We start from the raw sequence: 22,449 nt of genomic DNA, 5'->3' as shown, positions 1-22,449 counted from the left end.
GGGGATCTTCTGGATATATGCCCAGGAGAGGTATTGCTGGATCCTCCGGACTCTTTTAAGGACAACATTTAATTGGGGCTGGCTTACAGGTTCAGAGGTTCAGTTCATTATCATCAAGGCAGGAGCATGGCAGCTTCCAGGCAGGTGTGGTGCAGGAGGAGCTCAGTGTTCCACATCTTGTTCAAGAGACAGCAGCTAGGATAAGGGTCTTAAAGCCCATGCCTACAGTGACACACCTATTCCAACAAGGCTATACCTACTCCAACAGTGCCACACCTCGTAATAGTGTCACTCCTTGGGCCAAACATATTCAAACTACCACAATGAGTGTAAGCAATTGACAATAATTATTCACTAGTTACTCAGAATGAATAAGTAAGTGGATACTTGTTGATGGGCAGTACCATCATTGAAGGTCTTCAGTGTGTAGGCATTAGTTACCAGACACACACTCTGAATTCTCCCTTGTCCCAGGAATCTTGCTATCCCATGAAAGAGAAACTCTGAGGGTGATGTCACTCACCCAGGATGTGTCAGTTCAGAACTCCTTGGGTCTGAGTTCGTAGGTTTTGCTTTGAAAAGATCAGTGTGCCCCAACAGAGGATGGTCCAGATGTCCCTTTGATGTGGCAACTGTGTTCATACAAGTCAGCTTCAAAGCCTGAATTTTCTACAACATTTTGTCTTCATCTGCAAGTAGGTTAAGTTGAAGTCAGTGCTTCCCTTCCCTTATACTGGTTAAGCTGCTGTCTCTCTTCTGTATGGTACAGTGGAAAGTGAAATCTGAACTTAGCATAGTGCCTGAGTCTCGACCTCAGCTGGCATGGCTTTTCATCCCACCACTACCTAACTTCTTCATTCTTGAGGCATGTCTTAACTCTCCTGTATGTCTGTCTTCTCATCTCTCCAAGAGGGGTGACAGGGGTGACAGGGGATCCCTACTTGTGAGCTGCCACTAAGTGAGGCAGAAAAACAAAGTCTGTATTGGCATAGAGTTTGGAATACAATAGCTTTGTAAGAGTTAAGAAGGACTCAACTGCTCTCCTTGAGCCAACAGCAGCATGCAATTGCACTGTCCTGGACTGCCTGCTACTTTTTTTTTTTTAATACATGATTTTCTTTCCTTTAAGTATTTCCCCTGTCCAATTTCTGCATAATACACAGGCTTAAAGCCTTTCTGTAATTCCCTGTCTTGCAAACTGCTGGGACATTTGCAAACACACATGTCTCTTCGGGGTTCCCTTTGGTCCCCTAGTGACCCTGATAACATCAGTTGCCCTAGGAAATCTCAGTGGGAGCAGGTCATGTCAGTCTGGACCCAGAGCTATGCCTCCAGAGGCCAAAGCACATAGGGTAAAGTTGACACTCATTCTGTCTGTCTTTCCTTATGAGCAGAGTCTGTTCAAGATCTTCAAGACACACAAGCTTCTAGGACCACATCAAGTCCAGGTAAGCACATTTAACTCCCTCTGCCTTTGCATGTAGAAGCTTCTGAGATAAATGAGTTCCAAAGGAACCTTGGATCAAGTCCTGAATGGAACAAAGAATTGGGAAAAAAAGTCTCTATATTCCTCTATAAAGTACAAGTGTGGAATTAAAAGACACATTAAGAGGAAGCAATGAAAGGGTCTTAGGTAAATATGTGTTTGTGAAATTACATTTCGTTTCCCATTTAAAATCAATTGTCATTCCATTACGTAAAATCAGATACATTTAATATTCAAGGTATTTTCTAGTAGCCGCTTCCATTAGTAACTTTCCTATTGCTGAGATAAAACAACATAGTGAAGAAAAACTTATAGGAGATAGTTGATGTGGAGCTTACAGTTTCAGAGGGCTAGAGTCCATGATGACAGCATAGAGGTAGCAGGTGGTAGGTGGCTGGAGTAGCAGCTGAGACCTCACATTTCAAACAGCAAGCAGGAAACAGCTGATTCAAAATGGTGCCAATCTTTTGATACCTCAAAGCCTGCCTCCAGTGACATACCTCCTCTTGCAGGCCATACCTTCTAAACTTCCAAGTATTTAACAATTCCAAGTATTTAACAATTCCAAGTATTTAAACACATGAGCCTTTCTCATTCAAATGACCGACCACACCTTGCCCCAAGCAGCTTCACTGGGCAAAGGATGCAATCAGGCAGCCTGCAAGTGGGATGAAGGACCTTGGCATAATCTTGAATATGATGAGGAGCAGCTGCAGTATTTGAACAAGAAAGTCAGGGTGCAAGGGTTTAAGGGTGGGTCTCTGCTTGCCATGGGTCATCCTACATTTTCTATCCTTCTCTTTGCCTCTTGACTTGCTTTGAGCATCTAGATGTATCCTGTGGCAGGTGTACAATTGTAGACATAGTCCAATCTCAGGCCTGAAAGATCATCACAGTTCTCAGCCATGAGCTGACAATGCAGATGGGCTATCCCATGATCCTGGCAGTGTTAAGTCTAGACACTCAGAGATACTTGTGTAGAATTTGTGAGTGTCTAAGAAGCTTCCTTCATGTCTGCAAACACAATGTGAGGTGTACTCTCCTTCTATGTCTGTGTGTGGCCTTGACCATGTATGTGTTCATCTGCAAATGTCTCTGAGTTCATCTGCAAATAACTCTGAGCCATCAAGCTGTATATTTTCAGGATCTGCAGAGATTATTGCCCTAGCCAAAGGTACAACCCACTCTGCTGGCATCAAACCACTGAGGTTGGGAGTCTCATCTGTTGACAATGGTTCCCAGGAAGCAGCTGGAAAAGGTAGGTGAGAGCCAGAATCTAGGAGTATGTGGCCTATCCTGTCCTTGGAATCTAAAACTCTCTGTTAACATAGTCTTTTAAATTGTAGATTATGACCATATCCTGCTGATGGAATAGAAGGTATCACCCTCCATAAGCTCTTTGAGGCTCAAGGATACAAAATTTACGTTTGCCCCTCAGCTGCTATGTGGCTGAGATGGGGCAAGAACCAGGGTTTTCTGTCCCCTGGCTCTGTCCTCTCATCACTATGCTTCTACTGGCATAGGATACAGGATCTTGACCAAAACCACATTGTGTGTGATTGGCTAACTAGAATGATGAAACACGTGGGTATTAATGATCATCCTGTCTGTCTTCCTTTGGATGCTTTCCCAAACGACCTGGGAAGAGCTCTCCGCCCCATCTGGAAAAGCCTCCAATGGCTTCCAGTGTAGAGCTGTGGAGCATACATATGAAAGTTGCAAGCAGATAAGAAAGGGTATGAGGAGAGACAGCGAAACAGAAGCAGGGTGAGAAAAGCCAAGGCCTTAAAATGCAAAGCCACCAGGTTTGCTAACATGATGTGCCTGCAAAGCCTAAGAGGATATCTAAGGCCTTGCAGGCTGCTAGCGTCCTCTCAACAATAAGGTGTGGTCCACACAGCATCTTTAGTCCTGACAAGTCCCATTCCTTATGAAGATTTAATAAGTAATTCAACAGAGTATCAGAAGCTGAAGAAGAGTTGTTCTCTGAAACAAAGAGAACAAGGCACACAAGGGCCCTCCCAAAGTAGTTCTCATGCAATGTGGAAATACCACTCCTCTTTGGAACTTGGCCCTATCTCTCCTGAGAGTCTGTATTCTTAAGCAGCCTGTGACAGATTGGCCTTCGTGCATCTGGGTGATGGGGACAGCATGACGGCCATGCTGCAGCTTGGAGAGATGCTCTTCTGTCTAACATCCCATTGCCCAGAGGAATTTGAAACTTACGGCTGCTACTGTGGAAGAGAAGGAAGAGGAGAGCCAAGGGACACCCTGGATAGGTATGGACGGAGAAGGGTGGGGACAGATGGCAAATGAGGTCGCTAACATCTGTAAGGACCCTCATCTGTACTGGGCTTTACATTAGTCTCTCAAGGAATGGGCTATGGACATCTGTTCTCACTTAGGTTGGCTGATAACATAACAGACCAACTTTCTTAATGAGCAGCTGGAGGTTAGCTATTCCTCTAACAAAGGAACAGGTCAGGCTGGGCCTGATCTCTTGATGCTTCATTACAACCACAGAGTGCATCTTAGAAAGGCTGGCTTGCTCACACATTTTGAGTGATTCTAGACTGACCTCTTGTGCAATGGTCCACATAGATAATAGGGGTATGCATTTGATTAACTCAGAAGAAGGCAATGTTTAACTTCTTAACAACTTTTAAATGTATTTGCTAAATTTTATAACCAGCACTTTTCAGGGAATTTCCTTGACTTCATATACACATCCATTCACATAGATATACACTCTGGACACATCTCTGGGGTCAGTTTTCTGTGCCAGGCATTAAGTGAGGTAGTAGAAATACAAACATAATTATAGCTAAACAAAACAGAAAACAAAAAAACAAAAAACAAAACAAAAAAAAAAACAAAAACAGAATAAACCCAACTCTCTTGAACACAAGAGATTTCATAGTGAAAGAGATAGGCAATCAGACAAAAGTACACTGATGAACTAAGTACTTATATGGGATTTACCCTAAGTAGAAAACATATTCCAAGAGCATAATTGATAGGGTCTGGGAGATTGATTACTAGTTTTCTCACCCATCCAACTGTCCACTCATCTGCCCATTATCCACCATCCATCCATCATCCACCCATAATCCCACCATCATCTACCTATCCACTCACCTACCTATCCACTCAGCTACCTTCCATGCCATTTAGTGTTTACCACTAAGATTGCTTCTTCTTTCTCTACTGCACAGTCATTATGGCTTTCAGTGAAGGAAATAACTCAAGGGCCACCCCCCAAAGAACCTCTCACAAGGTGACCCTACTAAAATTTTAATTATAGCAGTTAAAGCTGCTGCAGCAGCAATTATTATGTATGGTGAGGTTATATGTGATTCCACAGCCTGCCCTCTGTCCTCCGTGACAGAGTTTGAATAGTGACAAGATTCCAGAGCACACAGAACTCTTCATTGAGGTAATGAAGACAGGGACAAAAAAAATGGGCAATTTTGAGGGTGCCTTCTAATCCCTGACTATCTTTCATCAAAATATAAAATTTGAGTGGTTGGGATAATAAGTTGGTATGGCTTTGGCATCTACAGGAAGAAATTAAGTCCCAAAAGGTCTAGGTAGAAACTCTGAATGGCAGTTTGTCACACTGATGTCATGTTCTGCAAGAATGTAATCTCACTACCATGTATTGTGTAAGTCACAAACAGGTGACTTGCACGAAGAGGTTGATTCCTAATGACCTTGACTTTAGATGGCAACCACTGTGTTCATTTTCCACCCCGTCACCCCTGTAGCCCTGGAAAATCCTCATGTAAACCAGCATGGCTCCTCTGTAGTGGCAGTAGAAACTGGGTCAGACATTGACCTCAGCTACTGGGTACTGTGAGTGTGTAAGGTAGGATTACTCTTCCTGGCAACATTGGTTAAGCTGCTGTGGGGCTCAGAACAAGCTACAAGTCTGGTCTCCAGGAGGAAGTGCTTGAAAGGCATAGCTAATTAATCCTCCCACCAATCCAAGAAGGCAGCTCCATTACTCTTACTTCGCAGAGGAAACAGAAGTGGGAAAGTTGGGGTATGGGCAGGAAAACAGTGTTGCTGTAGACCTGAAACCTCCTCTTAGCTACCCAGTGGATTTTAAAGGTCCGTAGACAGCTAAAAACAGAGCACTAGGGAATGATCACAGGTTTCTATTGTCTGGCACCTTCACAAGTGTTCAATAGACATCTGGCTAAGGAGAATATCAAAGATCCTGATATGTCAGGCCAGATAGGTGGATCTTAATACAAGACAGTGACTCATTCATTTCTGCTTACTGGAGCCCTGCTTTATGCTGGGACCCGTGTTGGATGCAGATCTTCGTGGCTCCCATCATCTAGGTAGAGAGTTAAAGAGGTGACCTATATAAGTGAAACTAAGTGTTCTATTATATAGAAAGTTGGATGTAGATGGGTCACTATATTGTCATGGACACTTGTACAAACTAAAGGGGCACCCTAGCTGGGCAGTGGTGGCGCACGCCTTTAATCCCAGCACTTGGGAGGCAGAGGCAGGTGGATTTCTGAGTTCGAGAACCAGCCTGGTCTACAGAGTGAGTTCCAGGACAGCCAGGACTACACAGAGAAACCCTGTCTCTGAAAACCAAACCAAACCAAAACCAAGAGGCACCCTTCTTGAAAAACCCTTCATTCTGATCTGCTGGGAAGATATGGAGACAAGTGGATTTGCCATCAAGAGTCATGGTAAAAGAAAAGAAAAATGTAGAAATTCAGGTATACACAATGGGGTTAATGCTGTGTCTGAGGCAGCTTCCTGGTGCTGAACATGACCTCAACAGACCTTGAGGCACGGTAGTACCCAGTCTCACGTACTCTGACAAAAGAGCCCTTGGCAAATTTTAGCACCCCATGCAGTGTTGAGATAAAAAGACCTGGATCAGTGGGGAACTATGGTAAATAAAAGTTTTTCCTTGGTCTTAGGTGCTGTCTGTCCCATCACTGCTGTTTGGAGCAGATGAGACAAGTGGGCTGCCTCCATGGAAGGCGTTCTCAGTCATCTGTGGTATGTGAAGACCACATGGCCAAATGTAAGTGTGATGGCTGCCTAGAGTCCTAATTTTTTTCTGTCTGTATCCTGGCTGGGGCTGAGTTACAGACACTTCTCCTGGCACACCTTCATCAGTCTCATTATGTTTTTTACTTTAAGACATGAGCTTACATCCTTTTCCCAAGTCGGCCACCTTAAGCATCAAAACTAATTGATGGTCTCAGTAATCTCTACCCACTGAGCCCTTGCCTGCTGTGCGTGGTTCTAAGCCTTTGATAGGCACAGTTAATCCTTAAACCAGTCCTAAGCAGCAACTCCATTGCTTTTTCTACTTTACAGAGGAAGCAAATGACCTCAGACATCAGACAGGCAGAAGGAAGTAGGAGAGTTGAGATCTAGGCAGGCAAATAGCATTGCCTCAGACCTGGAACCTCCTTTTAAGTTATCCAGTGGGTTTGAAAGTATTCTGCCTTCTCCTAATAAACAGACCCTGTTCCAGATTTGATCACCCAAAGAATGCCATGAAGGAGAGGGATAGAAGGCTCTGGCTGATGGTGGACCTAACACACAGCTCCACTCCACATCATGTCTCCCACAGAGACAATGGGTCCCACCTCTGTAAGCGTCAGTCCTGAGAACATGACAAAGTACCCTTACAACTGGCTCCCATGGAAACTGCTCAGCAGCGAATGTGCTTTTCCTAGGCTGCTCTGTAGCTCAGAAGGAAATGACGGCTCCTGTGGAGCTTCACCTGTGTTCTGCAAAGTTTTCTCCTTCTTTTTAACTGGGGAAGCAACTGTATGGGCCTATTTTCCTCCTTGTTGATTGTGCATGACATACATGCACAGCACATAGGTCTCCACGACACTGCTTGTGCCATAATTAATGGGAATGCCTACCTGTCATTCGCTCACTTACTAATTCAGCTTGCCACTTATCCAATAAACCTTCATTTGGAACTATGGAAATAACTGTGACAAAACAGCTGAGAATCATCAACCTTTAACAAAAGAAAGATGTAGTTTGGCTTATTATGGGTTCCATCCATGGTCATAATGGCTCTATTGTTAAGAGCCTGTGTAGAGGCAGAACATCATGGCAAAGTTGCTCTCTTCATGGAGGTTGAAAAATGTAGGGAGATGAATGGATGGAAGTCAGTTAGGCCAGAGTAAAATAGCACAAACACACACACACAAAGAGAGAGAGAGACAGACAGAGACAGACTGAGACAGAGAACGACAGAGAGAGAGAGAGACTTAGTTTCATTGCTATGATGAGTCAATATGACCGAGACAACTTTTATAAAGGAAAACATTTAATTGAGGCTGGCTTCTAGTTTCAGAGCGTCAGTCCATTGTCATCATGGCAGCAAACGTGACAACCTGCAGGCAGACATGGTGCTGGAGGAGCTGAGAGTTCTATATCTTGGTCCACAGGCAGCAGAGGGGAAACTGTTTCCCACACTGGGCAGAGCTTGAGCTTAGGAGACCTTCAAGCCTGCCCCCACAGTGACACCCTTCTTCCAACAAGGCCACACCTCCTAGTAGTGCCACTCCCCATGAGTCAAGCATTCAAATATGAGTCTATGGGGCCAAACCTGTTCAAACCACCATTCATACCATGACTTATTTTCTCCACTGACCCCCACTGCTTGTTTTTATCACCTAATGCCATTCAATTACAAATCCATCAATGTGTTAGTTCACTTACAAGGTCAGAGCCTTTGGGATCTAACCATCCTAAATCCCATAGCTCGAAACCAGGGCTTTAGCACAGCCTCTGAAAGGCATTTAAGATTCAAACTGCAATGATAATGAATGTGTGTGACCCTTGCCTCAAATTGTTCACACCAGGGACTTGGGAGGAGGTCAGGAAAAGAGGTGAGATTGACAGGAGTCTAACAGGTTCTGAGATGGCACGGGCATTTTCCACAGTATTCTGGAGTACTCTGGAGCTTAAAAACAAGAAGGCAAAGTGTGATGAGGTGCAAGGTGAATCTGGCGAGGCTCAGATGAGCAACACCAAGGGCTACTTCCTAGCAGAAGGAACAGACTAGACCATTAGAAACACTACATGCCACCAGCAGAGCTGTGCACGATGGGGTCAGGAATGGCAAATGAATGAGGTTTGGTATGTGCCCTACCTGGTGTCTCAAATCTGCTCCTCTGCTCTTGCTAAGGTGTGGGGCAGAGCCTGTGTGAGAAGCTACTATGTGCCTGTGACCAGATGGCAGCTGAGTGCATGGCCTCTGCCTTCTTTAATCAAAGCCTCAAGTCACCAGACGGAGCCGAGTGTCAAGGCGAGCCTGTGTCCTGTGAGGATGGCATGCTCCAGGGCACCTTGGCCTCTTCTGTGGACTCCAGTTCTGAGGAGAATAGTGAGGAAGCTCCACCGCAGATGGAACGCCTAAGAAGATTTCTGGAAAAGCCTCCTGGTCCCTTGGGGGCCAGACCCCTCGGTGGGAAATAAGATGCTACGTGCTAGTAGCTCTAAGCTGTCTGAGCCCTTTGGCCCTCAGTCCCACCCATAGGAGCCTTAGCAGGGTCTCCAAGGGAGCAGGGACAGCCACCCCTTTATCCATGAGTCTCCCCTTTATCCACGAGCCTCCTGAAACTTGTCAGCACAGATACATGTGTCTGGAGAATAACTGCAGATGACAGCCCTTTTCTTCCTGTAGTTCACTATGGAAGCTCAATAAATTCTCTATGCCACATGGCTTGTGTCGTGTCAAGAGCTGCCTCTGTGGATGGATGGGTGCTTGAGTGGCTTGCAAAGGTGTGATGATGACAGGAACAACTGGAGAAAGCGCTTGATTCCCTAACCTCTAAAGGCTACTTTGCTCTTTTGTTAGAAAGTAAGGGAGTATGGCTGCCCATGGTTGTCAATGACCCACTAATGACAATGACGGTGCTTCTGTCTGATCAGATACACTTGCTACCTTTGTTAGGAGTGCACCATGAGGCATAGCCATCGCTATAAGAAACCAACCATCACTATCCGTGGCCCAAGGCATTTTCTTATAAACGAAGATTAAAACCCTTGCCTGGCTTCACATCCTCTAATCCCCACTTCTGCAAGGGCGACTTACCTCGTGGAAGTGGAGCCTGCAGGCCTGCTTCCTGAAGTTTCTGAGTTCTGCTGGCAGTAAGGCGTTTTGGGCAATAGATCTGCACTCACAAACATGGTATCTGGATAATACCATGTATTAGAAAATGCTAGAGGGTCACCCTTGTTTAGGAGCAAACATCAAAAGGGAAATGCTTTCCTGACTTTCATGTCTTAAGTAGGGAGCTCTGAGACTCTCTAGGATGTCCAGGATAGATCTCTTCAGGCCCCAGTGAGGGTTAAAAATGGGACACATAGCTTTGTCCTTCTATTTCACAGTACATCCCCTTGCTAAGGTTTTCTGAGATCACCTCTCAATGTAAAACCTGCACATAGGCCTTGCCACAGGTGTCATAAGGCCTAGAAGCAACATTGTCTCTAGCTCAAGGGTAAGCTAGTGACTGCACACAGCTCAACCAAGATGCAGTGTATCATCACACTCTGGTTTTACTTTTTACTAATTCATACTAGATGACAAAAGATAGGATGACAGTCATAGTGGAAAACCTGGGGCTGCATTTGTATAGTGCTCTCAGTGTATCAGTGGGAACAGCGTCAGGGACAGAGAATGACTGTCCCTAACCTACAGGGCTAAGACAGCGGCAGTCTGGTGCTGTATTAGGAAGGCAGCCTAGGTTTTCCCATGGCAGAGCCTGTGACAAGGCTTATATGCAGATGTTACTTTTGTTGGGAAGCTTTCTTTAATTTATGGTGCAAGGTAGTGTAGTGAGACAAAGTCACCAGGGTTAACAAGGAGACAGCAACTATGAGGTACCAGGGACCTTCCCGAAATTACAAAGGCATCGTAAGTACTGAGGTGGGACACAGAGTTGGACGAAGGCAAAGAGTGATGATCTATGCATAGCCTTATAACTGTCTCTTACTGTTCCAGGGGCCAGAAGCTGATGGCCTATGGAAACTTAACTCTTTCTTACTGTTCTGTGCCAGTAAGTGCTGGTTTCTTTTTCTCTGTAATGCTTTCTTGCTATTTTGTGCTAACAACCATTAGTTTCTTTTTTTCTGTTGCTTAAGGACTTCTCACTAGCCAAGTGAGAGGCTTGGACTTGCTAACTTTGTGAACCAGGAAGAGGGGACTTACAGAAGGATGTTGATATTAAGTTCACAGTAATGTTTCATTCTATAAGGTCATTATAAGTTGAAAGCAACAGTTTCACATGAACTTGCTTTATCACGGCACACACCTGTGGCTTCACCCTTGGACCTGACCTAGAATGTTTTCCCTTGCTCACAAATTTGTCCTTTTTAGTGTAATTGTAAAAGCTCAGTGTATTCCTTATTATACAGTCTTTACTTACTATTCTATGAAGAATGGGCATATTGTATTTTTTGGTTCTAACTTTATTATATGTTTCTGGCAAACCTTAAAACCATCTCTTAAAACTTTTTTCCTAAAATTATTTGAATCAAATCAGGAATTCTATAAAACCATTAATTCATCTAAACAGCATTAATTCATGAAAGTTCATCTTTATTTTGATCTGCAGGAAATCTGTCCAGTAGAGTGGGCCAGGAATCATTAGACTATGTAATAGTGACAGGAAAGGCATATCAGTAGTAAGAAGCAATCATGGGATGAAATCTTTGAACGATCTGCAATTCAGAGCTTACCCATTGCAGCCATGCAAAAACAGTGGGCCATCTCCAGAAAACTTGCTTGCATGACTTTAGCCTTTTCTAGATGAGGCACCCCTTAATCTAGGCTCTCTTCATGCTCCTAAGTTATGGTTCTGATTCTCATATACGTGGAAAAGAATCCACCTGAGTAACCTGATTGCTGCAAAAGCTTAATTCTACATACATAATGCTATAATAAAAATGCACTTATACATAGGCGATGCTATTTTTGTTTTATTGCTTACATATGATTGCACAATGAAAAATTTACATTAAAAAAACTTACTTTATTACAGTAATACATGTATAAGCATTAGTGAGACAAATGAGTCCCGTTTGAGGGAGCGGGGAGTTAAACTGCTGGTTAAGGGTGGTATTACTCTAAAGGAAAATGAGTTCTAAAGGAGGCTGGAGGGAAGCAAGAGGACCAGGAGGAGGAAAGAGAAGTGAGAGAGACTGAGTATGAGAGCTCAGGGAAGATTCAGTGACACTACGGAAGCAGCAGAACGCACAGGATCACAAGCATCGGAGGAACGTGTAACTTAACCTCTTGGAGTCATACAAAAGAATAGAACCAATTGGATACCGTGAGGAGAACAGTAAATGCGTTGAGTAACCCGTACCTGCCAAAATAGACCAATGCAATGAACTCCAGCAAGTCCTAAAGATTCAGTACCTGAACTAGCTACAGCACAGCTTGCACACGCATCCAAATGTGATCCCTGCAAATGTGGAAGAATCAGACAAACATCCATTGTTTGGGAACCCTTGTCAATAAAACCAGTTGGGTCTAATGGGCCTAAGATATTCAGACATGTACTGTGGCTTAAGAGTAATAAAACTCAAACCAGCAGTTTATAAAACCCAAGATACAGGTATGAGAAAAGACTAACTGCAATGGTTTTCCTTTGCATGCAAAGCATGCCTTTTAAAATCACTAAGAAACACAACATTTTGTACAGCAAAGCTTGTGTTCTGCATGAATGCAAGTGAATATATATCTTTTCTTATACTATTAAATTATATATTTTTCCATACAAAAGCACACAGTGTTAATTTATAAAATGACATCCAAGTGGATGATGATTGTTTTTGCATGTCCCCCTGTTAAGATTTTAAAAGCAGTCAAAAAATAATATCCTTCTTTTAAAATGAAGAAGAAAAAGGGAACCGAAAGTGCATGAGGTTTTCCTTAGCTGGCGACATATCCCTGGTGTGAGGGAAGCTACAGTGCGAGCTCGCACAGGGCACTGGTCTTCCAGTGGCAGCTGCGTTGTCCTTCTTGAGAACAAGGTCTGGTGTATCTGCACTTAATCAGCAGCCTGGGTTGTCCTGTCAGAGGTGATAGCAAATAGACCCCCTCTGCAAGATGTTCTACTCTGCTGTAAATAGTCAAAGCTTTGGGCATGCCTGGTCTCTTTCTCTCTCTTCCTTCCTTTTTTTTTTTTTTTTTTTTTTTTTCTTTTTGAACTAATGGTGCCCAAATAACCAAAAACACACAGATAAAACATCCTATACTTTATCTCATTTTTTTAACACAAAACTAAAACTTAATTATTTTTTGAGCTACAATTTTTGATAGGAGTACTGTTTTATATAAAAAGAAACTGAATTTGAACAGGTAGAGTTATACAAAGTGGTTCCACAAAATGGTTCAAAGAGAATTTTCTAATTGCAGAATGCTTCTGTTTAGCGTGTGGTGGTGTCCCTAGCATGTGCAGTACATATCGCTCTTGTAGTCTTACAAGTCTCACTAGTGAAAGGCAACTCACTCATACACCTTAGCAAGAACACACAGACTGTTTTGAAGTATGTAACTAATCTTCATAGAGATGCATACAAGTTTTGGTTCAACTCTTACAAATTAAAAGATTCACTGGGAGAATTTTTGTACAATAAAGACTTCACACAACGTACAATATAAAATGTAAATTAATTCACTAAAAAACTGAAATGCATAGACTCTGCATAGGTGAACTGGTAGCTCTTTTAAATGTCTTTCTTTTCTATGGTAAATATATATTTCATTTACTTAATGGAATCACAGCAAAATACAACTATAGTTTCAAAGCGTATCTGTAAACTAACACATCACATATGAGAAACACTGCACCTTTTCCCACTCTAAGAGTGAGCTCGAAGGGGCTCAAGAGCTTAACCTGAAGCAGAAAACATAGTATCACAAGACCAGCATGATCTGGCCAGTTTCCAGAGGGGAACCTAGGTGGGACTACTGTCCAGTAGATATTCCCTAACACTGACACCCTAGGAATGCCTGCCACATGTTACTATGGAGGACTGAAGGGACGTGTGCACAGTCCATCTGAAGCACGGATTTAGAAAGCAGGAGAGAATTTGCAACCCTAAAATTCGGAATATATTTACTTTTGAAAAAAAGAAAATAAAAGCAACCCATTTCTAAGCAGTTATGCAGACACTTCATACATTTTCAATATTTTTTTAAAAATCATGTTTGTGCAAAGTTTAAAATATACTATTTAACAAGAGCATAATGTGAAAGCAATACCTGTTCAATCTTAAAAGATAACAGGAACCTCAAACAAATTAACGTGGTATAAGCCTATCTCCAGAGGTACTCTAAATCAGGGTCCCGAAACTTCTAATACAGCATGACAAGTGTTGGTAGAGACAAGCCCCATAACACTTCAGGACATTCCGGTAAACACTATGCAAATCCTGAAACTCATCTTGGCCCTGTTTTGCAGGCTTTAAGGTCCTTTTAAAATGCTGTAGTCTTCATGAGCCAGTCAATATACACACAGATCTGGAAACTTCATCTCATAGACTGGGACGGACTGGTATTGGGTATGCCCAGAAGTAACGGTCAATGTTCCAGATGGACTGGGAGGAGGGCTGTAAAATAAGAACATGGTGTCATCAGAAGGTGCATGCATGGTATTCAACTATTGCCTGCACACAGCAAAAGATTCTTCAACTGAGGGGCTCGAGGCAGAGGAGGTGCGGGCCAGCTATGAAAATGTATAGGAAATGGATAGGGATGCTGGCTGTTTTAAGTCCAAAACAGACCATGTGTCTCTGTGTATGTGTGTGAGTGTGTGTGTATTATACACTATGTTTTTGTGAGCTACTTTGTTTCACAAATAAAGCATGTATCTTAATGCATATCATTCTTATGGTAGTGTGATATTTTGTGATATAAAGCTATTTTATCTACTGGACAAATAAAGGTTCATTTTTATTATAAATCACACACACACACACACACACACACACACACACACATCTTCACGAATCTATCCATTTTTCCTTGTTCTAATGACTTATGAGTAAGAGTTTCTGATTCTAAGTAGATTCATAGTATCCCGGAAATTTATAGTGGTTTAAGGACTAGAGGCAATCCTTGCCAACCTGAAAGGTAAAAATGAATATATTCCTTCCTATTTTTTTTTAAATTTTTGAGCTATTGTTAGTGATAAACATCTCTGTGGTATCCATTTTGGTTTTTTAAATTAAAATTAAATAAAAAATAAATAACTGTATCCTTTTCAGATAAAACACCTTGGGAAATTAATCTTTTGTTATATAATGCAAATATATTTTACTAATCTATTATTTAATCCTCAATTCTTTTAATTAGTGTCATATGTACATGTGTGCACGCATACACAAACACACCCCTGGCCACACATGGAAACTCTCAAATTTTCTGTATTCTACCTACTTCTACACAAACCCACCCTTCTAAAAATCCCAGGAGGCCAGGCTTTATGGCCAGGCATGCTTTTAATACTAGCTTTCAGAAAGCAGAAGTAGGTGGCTCCCTATGAGCAACATTAGCCTGACCCTACAGGGAGACACATTGTCTGAAAAAAAGTCAAATAAATAAATACATTAATGGTGATGATGATGGTAATAAAGAAAACAACTAGACTTTCATGTTTCCCTTGGCGTAGGTGGTGTCTTTGATCCATCTCCTATGTATTCTCCTATCTCCTCCTGCACAGGGACTCTTTCAGACTGCCCTCAGCATTTTCTGTAAACATAAATTAATAACTACATTCTCTGAATACTTTGACTAAAATAATGGGTTAATCTTTATAGAGATGATGTCTTTATGATACTCATTAACTATTTAAGAACAAGGTATGAGGGCAGGCAGAACAGCTCAGTGGGAAAAGGTCTCCAAGCCTGGGAATCCACAGAGCAGGAGAGAACCAACACTTGAAAGTTATCCACTGAGCCCCACCCTCTGTCACACATATACAAAAGTAAATACATGTTTGAAAAAAGGACCAAGTATGAGGTTTTTGTATATAAATATTAAGTATAACTCAGAGTTATTTCATAGTCTGTGTTAATTAGTATCCTATGATTATGAATGTTTTCATTAATTAATAATTTGCACAAGTATTACCTTCATATAATTATCTTTAATCCTGAACTGCCCTGAACTACATTATGCAGCTATTTTTCCTATTTCCATGATATACTGTTCTAGCAAATAATTTTTGCGAGTATTCCAATATTTGTAACACCTTTTAATGTTTTAGTAATGGCTCATTTTCAGAGTGAAATGCACATATCTTAAGTGTGTTATTTAATAAGCATGGTCGATAAACATTTTCATTATTGCTAAAGAGCAAGTACCAGGAAACTTCAGAGAGCATCGGGCGGCTACTGGGGAGAGCATGTGAGAATGTGTGTGTGCCAGTGAGATCAGGAAGCCGCTGGTGCCCTCAGGGGTCACGAAAGCTACTGACACTATTTAAATCTTGCACATCATTTTTGCATTTGCATTTTCTTAATTAAATGCTTTAATACTTGAGTAAGAACGTTAAGGTTTATTATTACAATCGAGTGAAGAAAGTGAGAGTCCGGTAAACAAAGGCAGGAAAAAAGGGTGAGAGCAAGTAAGTCTCGCGTCCTGGATACATGACTGCCATGGCTGCTGCTGCTGCTGCTACTTCTGTTGCTGCCGCTCATTTTACAACTGCTTTGTATTTCTCCTTTATTCTCCTCTGTCCCCAAGCCATGGGCTGGGTATAACATGGTTCTGCTTCAGTCTTGTAGAGCATAGACTCTCTTCTCTGGCTGATCAGGAGAAAATGTGCAGACAGGCCTGAAAACCTGCAGTGCACCTTACTGTGCCTTTAGCCTCTGTGTATCACACAGGCTGTCCCAGAGCATCCATCTTCCAAAGAGGCAGCCATGGATGGGCTGCTACTGAAACAGTGTACCCACCCAGCACTGTGTCTGGGACACTCCAAGTGTTGCTAAATATTAACTAGCACCAAGTTTTCAGCCAAAGCTCAGAGGAATTCATGGTATTAAGAAGACAAAAACTAGAATGCTGTTCTTGACATTTTAAACCCACAAAAATGTGACCCAAGTTAACTCGGTGATCCCCAGTCCACTGAAGAACCCAGATTATGGATTCTAATTGTCTGTCTCTAAGTACAACAGCAAGTTACATTACTTGTCTGGTTCTGGTGTCCTTGTCTGTAAACTGAGAGGCAGCACTGACTTACTTTTCAGGCCATGCTGAGAACAGAACAAGCTAAATAACATGCACACCCCAAGGCCAAGAACACAGTAGGTATTTGGAATTTTAACTAACAGACAGTTTTAAATATTCCTTATTTGGCATTTTTCTCTGAAAAGAAAGTCTATAGCACATTTTATATTTTAGTCATTTCCCTTCTGAACTTGTGCAAATGAGCAATTCTCTCCTTAGCAACATAAAAACAGTGAGAAATGTGTGATGTTGACAAAAACTCTCTTACATGTGAAAGCAGAAAACAGTAGAATAAAAACAAGTCAAGGAGACCAGTCTCTCCTAGGCTTAAGATACACACACACACAAATATATACATATATATACATATATATATATATATATATACACATACACATACACACACAAATATATACATATATATATATATGTATATATATATACACACACATACACACACACACATATATATATATATACATACACACACACACACACACACACATATATATATATATATATATATATAGAGAGAGAGAGAGAGAGAGAGAGAGACTGACTGAATTATGTCATAAGGTAAAAGACTTAGCTAATGTAAAAAACAAAATTCCAGAAGCAAGTCTCTATGTGTGTCCTCTACGGGGTTACCTTGCCCACAAGCTGTCAATGTAAGGCCGTGTGGCAGTCCCAGCTCTGCAAGGGCACAGAGAGCCTTTCTCCTTCTCCGGCTGAATTACTTAAGGAGAGACAGACTCAGAATGACCAACAGTGGTGATATTGTAAACTCCAGAGTGTAATTCTCATAATAGCTTGAAAGGACATATGAAAGCTCAAGGAAAGCCAGGGATTGAAATGACCCATCCACGCTGGTAGCAGTGTTACTGCTCTGGAGAGAAGGAAGCATATTAAACTACAGATGGATGGGTAAATACAAATGGCATCCTAGTTATACATGACATTAGATGTGGGTCTTCCACACCACTCAGATGTTTTCAGAGATCCATCACAGAGGAAAGGATAATCTAAAAGAGAAACCTAGGAATGAATGCCAGATGAGTGGACAAGAAATTGCTCAGCCTCCCCCTGTAAACAGAGACAAAGGGCTGCCAGCTGGATCTTGTTTAAAGTTAGTGCAAGGCAGTTAGGAAACACATACAGCCATGCAGAGCTTCCAATAGTCTGTGCTGTTACTGTTTTGCTAACCCCTTACCGTATGGTGAGCTCCAATATTTGAGCAAGTCTATCATGAAGCAAATTTGCCTGTAAAGGAAAAAAAATGTTAACAAATGTACTGTTTTCCAGACACCCAGTAGACAAAGCACAACTGTAACTATGAAGCTGACATACAAACTGCTTTAATGCTTTAATCTGCAATATCTATTGGAATTAAATGTTGGTCTTTTTCTCATCCCCACACCATCAAGTTCTACAGCCACAAGCTGCAATATATACAACAGAATACCCAGAGCAAATCACTGAAAACCATTGGAAACAAAACAGAATAGAACATCAAAGCAACGACGGCCATTAACACTCAGCTTAGGATCTGCCATTCCCACCAGCCTCATCACAGGAATGCATTCTTTAGCTTTCACCCCTCGGCCTGCAGAGGCTGGATGTGTGGGTTATGTCTAAAGCTGGGGTCCTGCCACCCAGTGACTAGAATGAGCTCCCAGGAGCCATTGCGCACAGATTCACTCACTTTGGATTCACACTGTGCTGCTATTTCTTCAAATGGTGCTTTCTGGAACTTCTCTATCACAAGACGTCTCTTTTCCTTTTCCTGTTCTTCCATTCCATTGGTATCTATAGAAGGACCAGATAAAGACTGCCATAAAATCCCACCACAGACCATGACAGCCAATGATCTATACACCCCCAAATAAGAGTGATTAAAGGACCACTTTTACTCAAGAAAAAGCAAAATGGGTAACATTCCTTAAATGTTTCACTTAATATTAGACAACACAAATATCTGGGAAAAAAAGTTAAATCTAAGAAAGAGTTAAAGCTCCACAGCACAATGCCTACTTTCAGGTAATTCCTGCATCTCTTACCAATGTACAAACATACCAGGCACACATAGATACGATATACACATACACGAACCTACAAACACTCCTACACATGCATATATACTGACATACACAAGAGAAAACAGTAACTTACCACAAATCAAAGGGCTAAAGGGCTTTTTGAATGAACTCTTTTATGCACAACTATTCTGCCCTTGAACATGAGTTGCTAAGTGTTTGTTAAACAGCATTTTGATCCCAATAAATAGAGACCTAAAATACAGCTGGGTCATTTACAGCCAATATGTAAAATTCCCCTTACAACGTAAGGGTTTAAAAAAACAATAAGGCCATAATGTTTTAGACAAAGTCTGTTAGATAGTAAAGAAATGTCTACCTTGTTTATACCACAGTTTGCTTATGTGTAGACATATACTAGACAATTTAAAAGCTTAAGCAATGTATTTAAATAAACGATTTAATTTATAGAAACCAACAGTATTTTTCCTTTTTCTATTCATGTTGTGACATCTAAATCCCACCAAAGCAGAGATGAGTTTTAGGAGGGAACAGTGCTCCCCAGCTCACCAATTGCTTTCTTCAGTGCTTCAAAGGTGATCTCCTCGGTGTTGCTAACCTAGAGGGAACGTAAGCAGAACAGAGTCAAGAAAAGTGAATATAATTCATATTCTTACCGAAGTACAAGTCATCTACACATTTTGACAATTAATTACTTCCTTCTTTTAATTGGCTTGATCTGAGATATTTCAAACAGCAAATGCTCTGCACTTCTTCACTAGCCATAGAAATGGCCGACTGCAGTGGATCCCTGACTGGACACAGAGAAGAGTATCTTCCTGGCAGAGTAGGCAGCACCTTTGCACCTTTGGATAAGGTACAGCCTCCAGTGTATAAAGACCCATAAGACACCCAGTGACTGAACTGTGCTTGGTAAGGAGACCCTTTGAAGTAATCAAGGCCAAGATTACAAATATACTTTTATCTGGATAGTGAATAAGCACTAATCATTAAAGAACCTTTATAGTTTTAGTACTATAGATAGTGAACAAACATAAAATAACCTAAGATTTGGAATGGTTCTAAGAATGGTCTGCAGAGATGGCTCAGTACTTAAGAGCATCTGCTGCTCTTTGCTGTTCTTGCAGAGAATCAGTTTGGTTCCCAGCACCTGCACAGTGGCTCACATCTGTCCTTAACTCCCGTTCCAGTAGACTCAGCACCCTCTCCTGACCTCACATATGCAAGTGAAATACTCACACACATTTCTTTAAAAAATTAAGCTTTCAAGAACGATACTGAGAAGTATTTGCCTTGAAACAAGCACATTCTGGGTTTTGAGGTCACCCATCTGTTTTTTTTTTTTTTTTTTTTAATTTCCTATGAATACCCTTTAGTTTGGAATCTCAAATATTTCTTGCTTTGAAATATGTGCAAAACTATAAAGTTTAATGTTTTATGACTTTTAAACGTTAGTACTTTTGAGGTTGAAAAAATGGAAAGTGGTACTTTATGAGGCAGCAAACATTTCACAGCGAGTAATAAATCGTCACTATAGAATCTCTGAGTAAAAGCTAAGCAAAGATAGGATACATGAGTACTTGCCTGGCACTTCGGTCATCCCTAATTTTAGCTCATGAGCATCTTTTGCTAAGTCTAAGGCAGCAAGACTAAGGAAAGCAAGACTTCATGTTCTGCACCTTAGCGTCTCTTAACAAAGGCTTTAGCCGGAAGTCAGGCAGCAAGAGTCCCACTACCTCAGCTTTGCTACTGAGGGCCACAGTTATAGTTGAAGTCAGATTAAACTTTGGAATCTTCAGTTGCATTCTAGATATTTGGAGCAGATATACAAGATTAGGCTCTGGCTAATCATTTGTACCAGAAGCAATCTAGCACTAGCATTTAAATGAAGAAAACCAAACTCACTTTTCTTAAACTGGGCTAAATCACTTCAGAATAAAAAACAAACAAACAAACTATATATAGTACAGGACAAAGAACATAGGAAAAGTTAGGCGGCTAGTTTTCTTGTTATATTAACTTTTACTGATCAATGCTGAAATAAATACTTACCAGTAACTGGAAATAGCTAACCGATAGTTCTCCTGTCCTTACTATAAGGTACTTAGTTTTGGCTACAAAGCAATTCTGTTAAGTCTCTTGGCATTCGAATAACCATTGCTAATGTATAAAAGCAAATCCCGGTGAGTTTGAAACTCAGATGTGCTTAAGTAAATGTGGCACTCAATTGTATTTATCAGACACCCAGTGTTTGATGTATATAGCTGAGGACTCACAGCACACTGTCTTTGAAAAGTTAATCTATTAATAAACTTTTAATGTAAGATTCACAGAGAATCTTCCCCCTATAATGTCTTCATGTAAATAGTTTTCAGTTTATTTTCTCAGAACAAACGGATTCTTTACAACAGTCTCAAGTGCCAAACAAACAAAAAGGCAAACAAAACAAAAAATGAAAGCACAACCATTAAAATATTCTGTGTTCCTGACTAAAATTAAGCCTAAAAGCCAAGGCTCTGAGTAAATGTCTTCACTGAAAAGGTAACAAGAGAAACTCACAACTCATTAAGAGAGCTAGCATGATTGCTCTTTACTAACAGAATTGTACACATTGCAGTGGCTTTGAAGAAAGAGGTAGATCTGAGCAGGATGGTTTGGCCTCTTTATTCTATCTGCATGCACATATGTGTGTGCGCACGGGTGGAGAGTGCAAGCATGCTGAGGCCAACGTTGATTCAAGGATGTCTTCTCCAGTTGTTTCTCTACCTACCTTCATTCAGTGTGGGGAGCAGAGGACGCCCTGAGGGAGTATGTAAGGAATGCAAGTCCTGAGTGAATGTGTACTACCAGTAAGGACCAATGCCTCAGGCCCCTGGGATCAGGCTCAGGAAACTGGAAGAATGTGCGCAAAAACTGCCAGGCACAGCTTCCTCCTCCCAAATGACCACAACCTGAGGCTGCTCTCCGATAAAGACTTCCCACTGGCACTAGCTTGTCTACTCTGTACATCATCTATTCTTTTTTTCAAGATTTATTTTTTATTTATCTGAGTACACTGTAGCTGTCTTCAGACACACAATAGAAGAGGCATCAGATCCCATTGCAGATGGTTGTGAGCCACCATGTGGTTGCTGGGAATTGAACTAAGGACCTCTGGCAGAGCAGTCAGTGCTCTTAACCACTGAGCCATCTCTCCAGCCCAGATCATCTATTCTTTCTTTATTCCCTCACTGCCCCCATCAGGTTTCCATCAGAGTAGCATTACCCCGTTTTTCCTGCATGCTTGTGTGTGCACATGTATACGTAAAATACCACGTGTTTAGAGGTCACTTGTGTGCAGGTCTGGAAGCCCCAAAATTGATGTCTAATATCTTCCTTGATCATTCTCCATCTTATATACTATGATAGTGTCTCCTGATAAACCCTGATTCGCCAATTCCAGTTAGCTAGCTTGGCATAGCAATCCTGTCTTTACAGTCTGAATGCTGAAAGTACAAGTGGATGCCACATCTGCTAGCATTTCTGAGGTACCAGAGACCCCAACTCTGGTCTTCATGGATACCTGGCAGTGCTTTATCCACTCTGCCATCTCCTATGCTCCATTTGTTTTTTTGAGACAATGTCTCCTCCCTGAATTTGAAGCTGGACATTTGGCC

The 22,449-nt window shown here is 41.6% G+C and overlaps 2 protein-coding genes across 11 annotated transcripts in view; one reads left to right on the top strand and one right to left on the bottom strand.

Moving 5' to 3' along the window:
* Oc90 (otoconin 90) overlaps positions 1–9,219 on the top strand; it is a 36,362-nt gene extending 27,143 nt beyond the window's left edge. For 5 of the 8 annotated variants that reach the window (XM_011245489.1, XM_011245488.1, XM_011245492.2 and 2 more), the window contains 5 exons: positions 1,395–1,448; positions 2,631–2,744; positions 3,591–3,765; positions 6,436–6,542; positions 8,682–9,219. In XM_011245489.1, coding sequence (XP_011243791.1) covers positions 1,395–1,448; positions 2,631–2,744; positions 3,591–3,765; positions 6,436–6,542; positions 8,682–8,971 — 740 coding nt within the window. In that variant the 3' untranslated portion in view covers positions 8,972–9,219. The remainder of the gene's footprint in view (positions 1–1,394; positions 1,449–2,630; positions 2,745–3,590; positions 3,766–6,435; positions 6,543–8,681) is intronic. The other 3 variants (XM_011245490.1, NM_010953.2, NM_001347038.1) reach the window with 3 other exon arrangements.
* Positions 9,220–11,456: 2,237 nt separating this feature from the next.
* The window catches only part of Efr3a (EFR3 homolog A), an 86,793-nt gene continuing 75,800 nt past the window's right edge, over positions 11,457–22,449 (bottom strand). For all 3 annotated transcript variants that reach the window (NM_001356582.1, NM_133766.4, XM_006521530.2), the window contains 4 exons: positions 19,343–19,391; positions 18,442–18,545; positions 17,950–17,999; positions 11,457–14,116 (listed from right to left, as the gene is read on the bottom strand). In NM_001356582.1, the coding sequence (NP_001343511.1) occupies positions 14,011–14,116; positions 17,950–17,999; positions 18,442–18,545; positions 19,343–19,391 (309 nt within the window). In that variant the 3' untranslated portion in view covers positions 11,457–14,010. The remainder of the gene's footprint in view (positions 14,117–17,949; positions 18,000–18,441; positions 18,546–19,342; positions 19,392–22,449) is intronic.

Source organism: Mus musculus, chromosome 15 (assembly GCF_000001635.26).
Source record: "Mus musculus strain C57BL/6J chromosome 15, GRCm38.p6 C57BL/6J".
Classification (NCBI taxonomy): domain Eukaryota; kingdom Metazoa; phylum Chordata; class Mammalia; order Rodentia; family Muridae; genus Mus; species Mus musculus.
Note: the sequence above shows the minus strand (reverse complement) of the source record. Positions and strands in the feature narration are given on the sequence as shown.